General features: G+C 31.4%; 3 protein-coding genes across 3 annotated transcripts; all 3 read left to right on the forward strand.

Moving 5' to 3' along the window:
* Positions 1–916: 916 nt before the first annotated feature.
* On the forward strand, positions 917–4,567 carry Tsp_00444 (putative PAN domain protein). The gene is made up of 11 exons (XM_003376128.1): positions 917–934; positions 1,397–1,694; positions 1,821–1,913; positions 1,978–2,049; positions 2,258–2,317; positions 2,479–2,781; positions 2,994–3,033; positions 3,097–3,252; positions 3,663–3,729; positions 4,159–4,227; positions 4,511–4,567. Exons 1-11 carry the CDS (start codon positions 917–919, stop codon positions 4,565–4,567), a joined length of 1,233 nt encoding a protein of 410 aa, XP_003376176.1.
* Positions 4,568–4,674: 107 nt separating this feature from the next.
* Positions 4,675–5,081, forward strand: Tsp_00443 (putative CD59 glycoprotein). The gene is made up of 2 exons (XM_003376129.1): positions 4,675–4,713; positions 4,776–5,081. The coding sequence occupies exons 1-2, from the start codon at positions 4,675–4,677 to the stop codon at positions 5,079–5,081; spliced, it is 345 nt and encodes a 114-aa protein (XP_003376177.1).
* Positions 5,082–6,374: 1,293 nt separating this feature from the next.
* Positions 6,375–11,715, forward strand: Tsp_00442 (putative nematode cuticle collagen domain protein). Its single transcript, XM_003376130.1, has 11 exons — positions 6,375–6,813; positions 6,875–7,224; positions 7,290–7,524; positions 9,176–9,325; positions 9,386–9,661; positions 9,718–9,767; positions 10,193–10,384; positions 10,453–10,611; positions 10,663–11,049; positions 11,118–11,179; positions 11,568–11,715. The coding sequence occupies exons 1-11, from the start codon at positions 6,375–6,377 to the stop codon at positions 11,713–11,715; spliced, it is 2,448 nt and encodes an 815-aa protein (XP_003376178.1).
* Positions 11,716–11,735: the final 20 nt, after the last annotated feature.

Consider the following 11,735-nt stretch of genomic DNA (forward strand, 5'->3'; position numbering starts at 1 on the left):
ATCACCGCGATGTGCAAACACTGTACCAATAGCTGTAAGCTATGCTCAAAAAGATGTTGCGCAATGGAATATGATGTAAAATAGCTGTCCATAGAAACGTTTCTGTTAGAATTCACAAATGGCTGTGCCAATTGCCCAACTTTGGTGCTTGCTAGATCAATTTGGGGTTCTTCACCACTTCTGCTAGTATATAACAAACCTTTCGGAGCATAACCATTCTCCGCGTCACATATCCAATTAATCTTCACGCGATACTTTCCTGGTCAAACGGTCAAATTGTCAATACGTATGGTAAAATGCAAAAGTGGCCATCACAGGTTCACCACAACCGATTATGTATAGCAGTGAATAGCTGCATAATGGATATCGCTCATCCAGTTTTTAAAGCTGCCATAAACAACTGACTATTTTGTCGCATATTCAGCTAATAACAGTGACTCTTAAACAAACATAAAGAATGTCTGAGAGCACTGACAGACACTCATGAAGCATACCGTATTTATCTTTGGGATTGACACCCTTTTTGACTAATCTACTCTATAAAATCCACAGAAACTGAATCCCAGATTCCATAAAGCACACGAATATGGACCACATTCAAAAATAATCAATGTGGTAACCTCAGAGCACTTTAGCTACTACAAACATGTGGATTATTTCAGTATAATCATTAAAAAAAGAGAAATTGTTACGTGTCTACATATGTAAACAAGTGACCGAAATATGAATAGTAAAGATGAAACAACAGCTTAAAAACGTCATAGAACCAAAAAATTAGCTGTGAAGACAGAGCATAAAATTTTGTGGAAAGTTTTAGAGTAAATAAGGCTAATTTTTTTTCATGTCACAACACTGCTCCAAACATCGTTTGTCTACTTATGTAGACAGGTGCCCGGATTAGGATTAATATAGCTTAATGAATACTGATCAAACAGTTTTTAAAATTAAATTCAGTCAGTGAAATTTGCATCTGAAAACGGCAATTTCATAAATTTCATATGAGTTTCATTTTTAAAAATAACGAGTTATGTATTTACTAATACAGTGTGTTGAATTAATTAAAGTTAACATCAAGAAGTTAGCTAATAAATATCATTTACCGTAATTAATGAGAAATCTACTTTTAGCACAAATGTATTAATATGCTCAGACCATTAGCAAATTTAGAAAATTTAAGAATAAGATGGATAAATAATCTTCATCACATGCTATAAAACAGTTTGGATATAAAGCGGTCATAATTTACATTTTAAAATCTACAAATGTTCATGAAAATTATCGTTTTTCAATTTTTCTGTGCATTCATCCAAGTATATTGCTAATTTTAATATAGTTGATTTATATATATATATATATATTTATTTATTTATATATAATCAAAGAATTGTTACTTTAGCTCGCATTTTCTGAAAAAGTCCTGATATACCTAAATGCAACTGACAGCTCATGTGTAGTTGAAAGGAAAGTGTTTAATTTAACACATCTTTTTCATCTACAATTTTACTTGGAAGAAAGCAGCAGTTTCCAGGATTGCATTGTATTTTGTTGCAAAGAGGAAACTTGCAAAAGTGTTCTTTATTCTAATCGTGAAGGCACTTGCCTTTTGATTGAAAATTCATTTGATGACTGCCATTCCAAACAGTTTCGCTTGAAAAATCATCCACAATTGTATGCTGTTCATACCTGCAATCAAAGTAAACCAAGTGCTCAATTTTAATATATTTCATAAAGTATTGCAAAAATGAAAAGCTCAAGTTCAATATGTTTGCATAAAAATTTTCCATGCAAATTATATTTATGTAAACTTCTTAATTATTTAGGTGCGAGTGCAATACCAGATGTAATGAGAACAGTTCAAGAAGAAGAATTGCTTCTTTTGCACTCTAATGATAACCTGTCTAGTTCAAGCGATGGTAGCTAGGCTGTTTGTTAAGATAAGAATACTGCTTTTGTAGCATTTTAATTATGTAAATTTAGAAGAAACATTAGGCGCCAGTGGATATTCTCCAGGAGCATCAGAAATTTTAAATGGAGATGTTCAAAGAAATGGTTTGCTATTTACTTTGCATTTTGTACCAAATATTTTTAATTTTACAAAGCAATAATAAATAAATAAATTAAGATGTTAAAATGTATTTTTTAAGAAATAAAAATATGAAAATTTTTTCAATAGTATTATTTTAAACGTTAGAAATTAAAATATAAGGTGTTAAAGGTTATTTCTTTAAAGGTAATTTTTGCATTTCAAATTTTATAGAAATCTACAGTGTAGTAGTACAATATGATGCTGAATCAGAAGAATCTGCAGATGATAATGGTATGAACTAACTAGATATTTTAAAATAACTTGTAAATATCAAAGCCTTTAGTGTTACTCTAATTTTCTACTTATTGAACTTCTTTTTAATAAATAACAACACTTTCAAATAATTTTAATAACAGATCAGTTTTAGCTGTCTATTATCAAAATGCTTTCAGATTATGACGCAGCTCAGTGTTCACTTTCAATTTATCAGTTGTTTGAAGAATGTCATATTAATTTCTTGTTGAAAGGAGAGGTGGTTGCTGGCTACAAGGTAATTATGCATTATTCAAATGTCGAACACATGGAACTTTGCGCATATTACTGTCGCCTGAATTGGGATGAAGATCGCTGTGGTGCTGTGTCATTCTTAATTTCTGATAAAAACTGTACGCTTTATAAATATACTTCTGATGAACGAGCAAAAATAAATCTAAAGAAAAACGAAAGGTTCATAGAGATTGTTGCCTGTTATGATGGTAAGTAAAGAATGTTACCTAAAAAGTTTAAGTGAAATTATGAATAAAATGAACATAGTCGCCTAAACAGTGCAAATAAATATTCATGCTTATATTTTATATTAGATGTAAGGTAATTATTTTATATGCCCACCATATAATGCATAATTTACAAGATTTGTAAATACATACATACATGTATATAATTTTAATTAATGATTTATGTATTTCAGACAGAAGTGATGAACGCCTTGAAAATGCATCACCGCTAAGGTATTACTTTCCAAAAACTGAGGATGTCTGCATCGTAGAATTTTATAAACGGAGATTGTTAAGTTCTTGGCAAATAATTGCTGGATCAACAAATGCTAGCAGTCTTCAGGAATGCATGGAAATGTGCCGAGACAATGAAGTACCAGACAGATGCACTGCATTCAATTTCGCAAAAACACGATCGTGCTTCCTTTTTAGAAAAGAGTTAGGATCATCGTTGTATGTAACATTATCAGAAAGCGTTTTTGGTCAAATCTTATTTTGTTTCCCTGGAGGCGTTACAGATATTTTAAATTAAATATAAAAATATTTTTAAAATTTTATTTCAAATTCTGACTTTCTGACTTCTGACATTCAGCATGCATTTTTCAGGCTTGAATTGCATCTACTTCTAAACTTCACATTCAAACAGCATCATAAGGCGCATTTTAAAATGCTTAATTCAATAATAAAATGTTTTATCTTACTCTAAAGTAGCAATTATTTTTTTCTCACGTGAGAAAGCTCATTATGCAATTAAAAAAAGAATATAAGTTTTACAGTCAAATCTATTAATCATTTTTGTTGTGTATCAAGAAGAGATCTAGTAAAAAACTGATTCCAGAAACTAATTAGATCAGATTATGTAGTAGTCAGGCCAGAAAAGGAGGAAGTTCAATGAGTCTCTGTGTGTGTGTCTGCGTGAGAATCGCATGTGTATTTGTATTTTCCTCAATAAAGATATATTGCACGTTGGTGAGAACACAATAATTTTCTTAATTAGTTTTTTTATTTTTAGTCACTCTATGCAATTTCATATAAAAAGCTGCATAAATGTTGAAGATATAAATATCATTAAAAATAAGGAATTTTAAGCTAAATTAAATTTGAGAAAGGCGCTAAAATAGGTTCCTATTTGTTTTTGCTTCATAATTTAAATACTTTATTAAGAATCAATGAACTATGCAATTTTTTAAAATCATTGTGCTTCTAAATGCTGACTAAGAAAAGAATAAAGAAGAGTGTTTTATTGTATGTCTAATTTAATGTGTTGGTAACTGTCCATTTACTTTAAAAAGAGGAATTCGCAACTCAAAACTGCATAGGGACTAATTAATTTTAAGCAATAGAGGTATAATTTTATAGACAGGCTTTTACTTTTTGAATACACACTTCAGCTATGTTAAGAGAAAAATGCCTTCATATAAAACACTCGTTTTTATTTTACTTTCAATTAAGCATTTTTATAATTCTAACTAAACTATTACAAACTAACAAAAATAATTAATTTCAAATTAATTATCAGCAATGACTTTTAGAAGTAAACGTGAATAAATTTACTTTCTACCATATTGACATTTTATTTAATATTTAACATTAGGACGTTTACTTTTGATTCATAACTCATACATTGTCATCCTTTTACCACTTATAGTTAACCACCATATTTCATTTACTTTAGTCGACATAATTTAATAAGCATAGTATTATTTTTTAGATGTCTAAATTTTCATTAAATTCGCATCATTTGCAAGACAGAATTTCTTATTTATAAGCATTTCATAAATGCTTTATTTACTCATACCTATCTTTCAAGCATCCATTTATTGTAACCAAAATCTTAAAATTCTACGCAATCGCATGAACATGATATTAGTGATAATGGTGCTCATTTGTGGAGCTTCTTTGGTATGCAGTACGGTTTATTCTTAAAAACGATTAAAAATTATTTTAGATAAATTAAAATAATAAAACTATTTTAGTTAGTAAATTCAAAAGAAATAGAACTATTCATATCTAATATGGATTCATATTGTACTGTCGAAGAAAGGCCACTTGTAGAACGTTACGCATCATATTATCTGGAAGAGTGGACAGCTGTTAGTAGAGAAATTTGTATTGGTTATTGTCTAGCTCGTTCCTTGTACAATAAGTGCAACGCTACAATGTATTCCAGTAAAACTCAGATGTGCATTATCTTACTCCACAGACTAAATAGTACTGTTACGACAGATATTCAAGGCCCCCTCAGTTTATATCGAATTTTAAAATGTCATAAAGCACATTGAAAAATGTTAGCATACTGAAGATGAAAGCAAGTTTAAAATATACATTTTATACTAGATGCAGAACAGTAACGATGTAGTTATTCATGCCTATTGAATCTGTTTCACTGATATTAAAGTAAAATATATGATATGACTTTAACAGAGTTATTAGGTTTATCAAGCAGTTTATTACAGCTAAATTACTGTGTTAATTTAATTTAATTTCATTTAATATGTTATCATTACTTCACATTAAAATTTCTGCTACCTGTTTTGCTAAGTTATTTAAAATAAATGCATTTGAATAAGCAAGAATTTTGAAATTTTGCAAGAACTATTACTTCTTTCCTAATCATAAAAAAGCTTGAAAAAATCAGTTTAAATAATTTTTTATATTTCTGCACGTGTTGGGATTTTGAATCGTATTTTTTAAATTTGATATAAATTTTAATTCAAACCACAACTTTAACAGAAATCATTAATTGTCATACTTATCAAAATAATAATACTAAAATAGCAAAAACAGAAAATGATTAAACTCTAAAATAAAAAAATGCGTTATCATCTAAACATAAATAAAATAAAATTTAATTTAAATTCTATTAATATACTATTTGTAAAAATTTATATCTCAATAAAACAATGTGCTATGCTGTAGCTATATTATTTGTGAAGTGAAGCAACTGCTTATCTTTAGTAAGAAAAAGAAAAGTCAACCAAAAAAACTATAAATTTGCATGTTGCATAAAATTAAAATTACATTTACTGCTTACGCTCTTTCTAGTGCAATCAGAGTATTACATTATTTACTATCCTGCTGTTTCAAAACATTTGTCAAATTTATAACAAATAAAAATATTGATTATGCTTTGAATGTAACAGCATCTGATATCAAAGAAAAAATAAAATGAAATGGAATTCACAGAATTAAAAATAAGTCCTCAAACACTTATATTAATTTATTTGTATGTAATATAGTAATTTCTTATTAGCATGATAAAAACAGGGCCATTTGTTATCAAATGTCCGCATTTTTCACAAATATGGTCCACAGAAGATCGTTTTAGCTCAGTATGCAGCCACTCTGTCCACTAAATGACCTGGTCATTAAACAGTGACGTGAAAAGTCTTTTGGGTCACTCGTATGGATCGTTTATTGTCAACCTGAATTCCTGCTAACAGCATTACTACTGATGTGCCCTGGTCCGCCAGTGACCGTTACCAATCAACAAGCAATAGAAACTAATTTATTTAATATAAATTGTAACGAAAACATTGCACAATTGCCACATCGTAAATTTTGACAAGCAAACCATGGCTTATGACGACTGTGAAAAGCTTGTAGCTCAACATGCAAGTATGCGTCGTGTTGCATTTTTTGGTGTAGTAATAAGCACCATTGCCGTGGTTGCTTCTGTGATCACTTTGCCAATGGTCTACAGTTATGTGCAAACGTTGCAGTCTTATATGTTAAACGAGATCGAATTCTGCAAATTACGTTCAAGAGATATGTGGAGTGAAATTGTCACTATACAATCTACGCAGCCGGTATCCAGGCAAAGACGTGAATGGCTATTTGGGCAGTGGTTGAATGCTGCATCCGGTGCTCAAAATTATGGAACTTATTCGCAGTCTGGCTATAGTCAACCAGTCCACCAAGAAAGTGGTTATGGAGCTGCACCACCTCCACAAGAAAGTTACGTTGAAGAGCCAGCTCCGGTTGCTTTACCTACAGTAACCGTGATCAAAGAATGTAATTTCAATAAATTGATGCTTGAAATACGCATCTGAAGACGTTCTCCATTTTATTACAGGCTGCACTTGCCATCAAGGACCTCCAGGACCACCGGGATCACCTGGAGATGATGGTACAGACGGATTGGATGGATTGGATGGTGCTCCAGGAAAACCCGGACGTGATGGCGTCGTACTACCTCCAGAAGGGCCTGTTCCAGAACCATGCCAAATTTGCATGCCTGGACCTATTGGTGCGCCAGGAGCAGTTGGTGTTAAAGGTCCACCGGGTCCAAAAGGTAAACCTGGTGCACCAGGTCTTGATGGACAGCCAGGCATGCGTGGTCTGGTCGGAACTGAGGGCCCTCAAGGTCTTCCCGGTGATTGTGGTCCTAAAGGCCCTAAAGGCGATGCTGGAAAAATTTACGATGTAAGTCATTACATATTACACAAATGACACTTTTATACAACTGATTGTTTTTCATGCATCTTTAGGTTCAAGGTCCTCCCGGTGAGCCTGGACCAAGAGGAGAAGATGGACCGAAAGGTCTTAGAGGCTTTCCAGGTCCAGATGGAGTTCCAGGAATTAAAGGTCCACCAGGAGATCAAGGCGAACTTGGACTTCCTGGTCAGCAAGGTCCAACTGGTCCAGCAGGCCCAATGGGCAATGAAGGTCCAAGAGGTCCAACCGGTAGTTGCGAACATTGTCCAGTTCCTCGTACAGCTCCCGGTTATTAAAGTGAAGAAAAAAATTATTTTAAAATATAAAACTGCTGTATTATGATATTTAAATTTGAGTAAACAAGCTGAATTACTGGATTTAATGAAAAAAAATCATTTCAATTAACAGATTCATTCAAATAATGGACTGCTACAGCTTTTCCACAGATGCCATTATGAAAATTTATACAACTGCATGAAAAACGCCAGAAAAGGCTAACAAACAAATATGCTATCATAAGAACATGTATTACTAAAATGAATGAAATAATACTTAATTCAAAAAAATTTTAAGTTACATAAAATGCCGGGCAAATTTCAGTCAAATGCACATATTTATGCGCATTACTTAAAAATAATATTCCTTTCAAATTTGAAAATGGCTGTAAGCTATTCAATTTGAAAATAGGATTATAATAGCCAGACAACTTCTAATTAATTCCTCAACGATGATAAGATTTTGAAATTCAAATAATATTTTTGAATCTGTTCACAAACACGAAGAAAATTCAAAAATATAAAAAAGCAAACATAATGCATTTAATATACTGCTTTGCTTAAGCATATTAATTTATCTGTTTCAGCAGCAATTGGTAGAGTAGTTTTACTGTAATGCAAAAATAATTTTTAAAATAAATTTGCAATTTTAATATAAAAATTGAATTTTATAGTAAATAATTTAATGCACAATGAATAATTTTTATCAAATCTTGCAAAATTATTATTCCCGGTTAAATAATTCTGGTTACCGCTTACAGTAATCCTTGCAAAAAGTTTTGTTGTTCCTAAACAATTACATAAATTTAAAAAACAAAGTTTATTTAACTAAAATAAAATTTTTTATTATATTTTACGTTTATACTAAATGATTTCAGATGAATATTAAACTTGTAAAACATGATTTTTCAAAGCTTACTGTAGTTTATTTTCATTTGAAAAAGTAAAGATGTCGCTTCTTTGCACTAGTAAGTTGATAATTATTTTATACTAATTTAAATTAAAGTAATAAGGTAATGAATTTAAAGTTTTGTAACTATTTTTACAAGCACTCTAGGTATGTGCTTGTATTTGTGAGTAGTTCTTTCATTTGTTTTGTTAACTTGCTTCATTTAAACATCAAGAGTATTGTTTTTTATAAGTTTAAAATATTAATGAATACTTTTGTATATAATTAATTTATTTTGAATTGAATTATTAAGAAGTTTCTCTATTTCTTTAACTGCGGTTTGTGAATATGAATGGCAGTAAATCTGAATGGTAAAGTACCAAATGTATTGATGCTGAAATGGTAGTTCTGAAACTGTTTTTTAATTCATTTCAAGCATTTTTATACATTTATTAATGTAAAACACCAAATGATGATTTTTTTTAACTTATTTACTTTATTTGATTTGAGAATTTTCGAAGTCTAATTTTTACACATACTGTAGATTTTTTGTTCGATTTTTGTTGTTTACTTAGTATTATATATATATATTTGTTTAAATGCATATTTAATTGAAAGGAAATAATTTATTTTTATTGAAAAATAAGTCTAAATAAAATTGAAATTTGCTAATGCATTATTTTGATATTTAAGTATCTTTGATAATTTACTTATTAAATACCAGAATTGAATTGCTTAGATAATCAAGAATGATAATTTATTAACTTTTAAACAGTTAGTAATGAAATTCCTGAAGTTCCCGTTCTTTCACCCGTTAGTGGTCGCATTTACGAGAAGCGGTTGATTGAAAAATATATTGCGGAAAATGGTACTGATCCAGTCAATGGAGAAGCGCTTACTGTGGAACAACTGATCGAAATTAAAAGTTAGTTTTTATTTTTCTGCGTTACTTCAGCGACTATATTGTTAAACTGAGAATGTTTAGCTGAACCAGTATTTCAACCTAGACCGCCAAATGCATCTAGCATTCCTGGTATTTTGCGCATGCTTCAGGATGAATGGGATGCAGTTATGTTACACAGCTTCAACCTTCGTGAGCAGCTTCTCACTTCGAGACAAGGTTTAATAATTGAGTTTATTTATGAGTTGTTAGAGAATTTTATTTTATTTTATTCAGAACTATCTCAATGTGCTTATAACTTCGATGCGGCATGCCGAGTCATTTCACGCTTGACAAAAGAAGTGACTGCTTCTCGGGAAGGTATTATCACAGTTATTGTCGAGAATGCACACAATGGTGATTTATTTCAATTTCAGCATTGGCAACTCTGAAGCCGCATACGACGATTACTTCTGTGAAATCCGGAGTATTTTTTAAATTATTCGCAAAACTCTTTTTTTTCTTATTATTTATTTAATGTTGCTTAGGCATTAGGTGAGGATATGGAGACTGACGAATCAGTTGAAGAAATAGGAATTACTGCTGAAATTATGCAAAAAGTATATGTAGACTGTTGACTTGTTTTCGTCAGTTTTGGTAATATTTGAATTCGTTTGTTTTCAGCTTCAAGACAAGGCTTCTATACTTACTAAAGCGAGAAAGCAGGTTGAAATGTTATTTTTTAATTGGTTTTTTGATTTAAAAAATTGTTTATTTGTTAGCGTGGCAAAACTGTATCTGAAGAAGTTCTCAAAGCAGACGATATCAGATGTTACAAACAGAAATCAATGCATATTGTATATTTTTAGCTGCTTATTTTGGTGTTGATTTGCAATGAAGACGTTTTTTCAGGGTTTGCACAGCGCTACTGCACCGGGAATAACCTGCTTGGATGTATTCATTCCTGATCCGCATTCAGTTGTTACCGGAGGCAATGATCATTCAGTTGTCACTTTCAACTGTGCTACAGAAGATGTTACTGCTGTTTTGAAAGGTCATAAGAAGAAAGTGACGAAAGTTTTATACCATCCTGTCGATGTAATGGTTTTTTCAAATTATGATTTATTTATTTGCTGTTTCATTTTGGATGTTGATTTTATTTTATTTTAAAGTCAAACATCGTATTGAGCAGTAGCTGTGATACAACAGTGCGCGTTTGGTCTGTTGGATCCCAGTCGACCACGCATGTGCTTCGTTCACATTCTTCACCTGTAACTGGAATCAGCATTCACGCTACTGGAGATTACGTGCTAAGTATATCTTCTGACGAAGTGAGTAGTTTTGTCGTGTGACGAATTTTTATTTAATAATTCATTTTATAGAAATGGATTTTCTCCGACATCTTCACTGGACAAACAATATGTTCAGTGGCTGATTCAGAGCCGCCATCGCAAGGTCGGATTCTGATGTGCTTGTTGTTGTTGTTTAAAATAATCATTTGCTTCATTTTAGGCATGACAGCGTGTCAATTTCATCCAGATGGATTGATTTTTGGCGTTGGAAATAACGCTGCAGCGATCAAAATTTGGGATATGAAAGAGCAGTCGAACGTGGCCAATTTTCCAGGACACGCAGGCGCTGTACGTGCATTGTCTTTCTCTGAAAATGGATACTATTTAGCATCAGTAGCTGATGACAGTATGATCAAGTTGTGGGATTTGAGAAAGTTGAAAAATTTCAAAACTATCGCTTTGGATGACAGTTTTCAAGTATGTGTGTTGTTTCAGTGCGATGTGAATGAATGGTTTTGCTGTTTTTAATCTTGTCTTGTTTATAGCCTCAAGATGTCTGTTTCGATCAAAGTGGCAGTTATTTAGCTGTGGCAGGCACTGAAATAAAGTAAGTTAAATCATTTTTTAAAGAAAATTTAAATACATGCTATTATATGTTTTTTGTGATATTTTTAAATAAAAGCTTTATTCTTCTTGAACAGTGCGTTTCAAATGGATCAGCAAGTTAATCTGTGTTAATTATGTTGATGCGTCAGCAGGGATTTCGTGCTGAATTGTAGAGGTTCTGCTGGTGACGTGTTATCATATTAATTAATAATGCCCAGGTGTAGATTTATTTGCTGCACTAACTTTGATTAAATGTTGTTGGTTGTATTCGATTACAGAAAATTGTTGCCATCAGTTAATTAAACATTTAATAATAATAATAAGAGAAAGTTTTGTTTGATAATTTTCAAAATTTAGTTTTATTATTTATGTTTATTTCTTATTTTCAGAGTTTTCCAGAGTAAACAGTGGGTTTGTTTATGCGATCTTACAGACCATTCGGACATTGTGACAGGCGTTCGTTTTGGCAAGAATGCAGAATTTTTAATTTCCAGCAGTTTTGATCGGTCCATTCGTGAATATCGTCCTGAACAATAATTATTCAGTATACCATGTGG

This window comes from Trichinella spiralis (assembly GCF_000181795.1).
Source record: "Trichinella spiralis strain ISS 195 chromosome Unknown Scfld4, whole genome shotgun sequence".
NCBI classification, from domain to species: domain Eukaryota; kingdom Metazoa; phylum Nematoda; class Enoplea; order Trichinellida; family Trichinellidae; genus Trichinella; species Trichinella spiralis.

Excerpts from the sequence above, each read along its gene's own strand:
- Tsp_00444 (XM_003376128.1), top strand. Across the intron at positions 3,253-3,662 it reads AAAGAGTTAGGATCATCGTT|TAGTCAGGCCAGAAAAGGAG; the intron begins GTATGTAACATT and ends CAGATTATGTAG. Across the intron at positions 3,730-4,158 it reads TCTGCGTGAGAATCGCATGT|ACAGGCTTTTACTTTTTGAA; the intron begins GTATTTGTATTT and ends ATAATTTTATAG.
- Tsp_00443 (XM_003376129.1), top strand. The coding sequence starts at position 4,675 with ATGGTGCTCATTTGTGGAGCTTCTTTGGTATGCAGTACG. Across the intron at positions 4,714-4,775 it reads CTTCTTTGGTATGCAGTACG|TTAGTAAATTCAAAAGAAAT; the intron begins GTTTATTCTTAA and ends AAACTATTTTAG.
- Tsp_00442 (XM_003376130.1), top strand. The coding sequence starts at position 6,375 with ATGGCTTATGACGACTGTGAAAAGCTTGTAGCTCAACATGCAAGTATG. Across the intron at positions 6,814-6,874 it reads AGTAACCGTGATCAAAGAAT|GCTGCACTTGCCATCAAGGA; the intron begins GTAATTTCAATA and ends ATTTTATTACAG. Across the intron at positions 9,662-9,717 it reads AGTGACTGCTTCTCGGGAAG|CATTGGCAACTCTGAAGCCG; the intron begins GTATTATCACAG and ends TTTCAATTTCAG.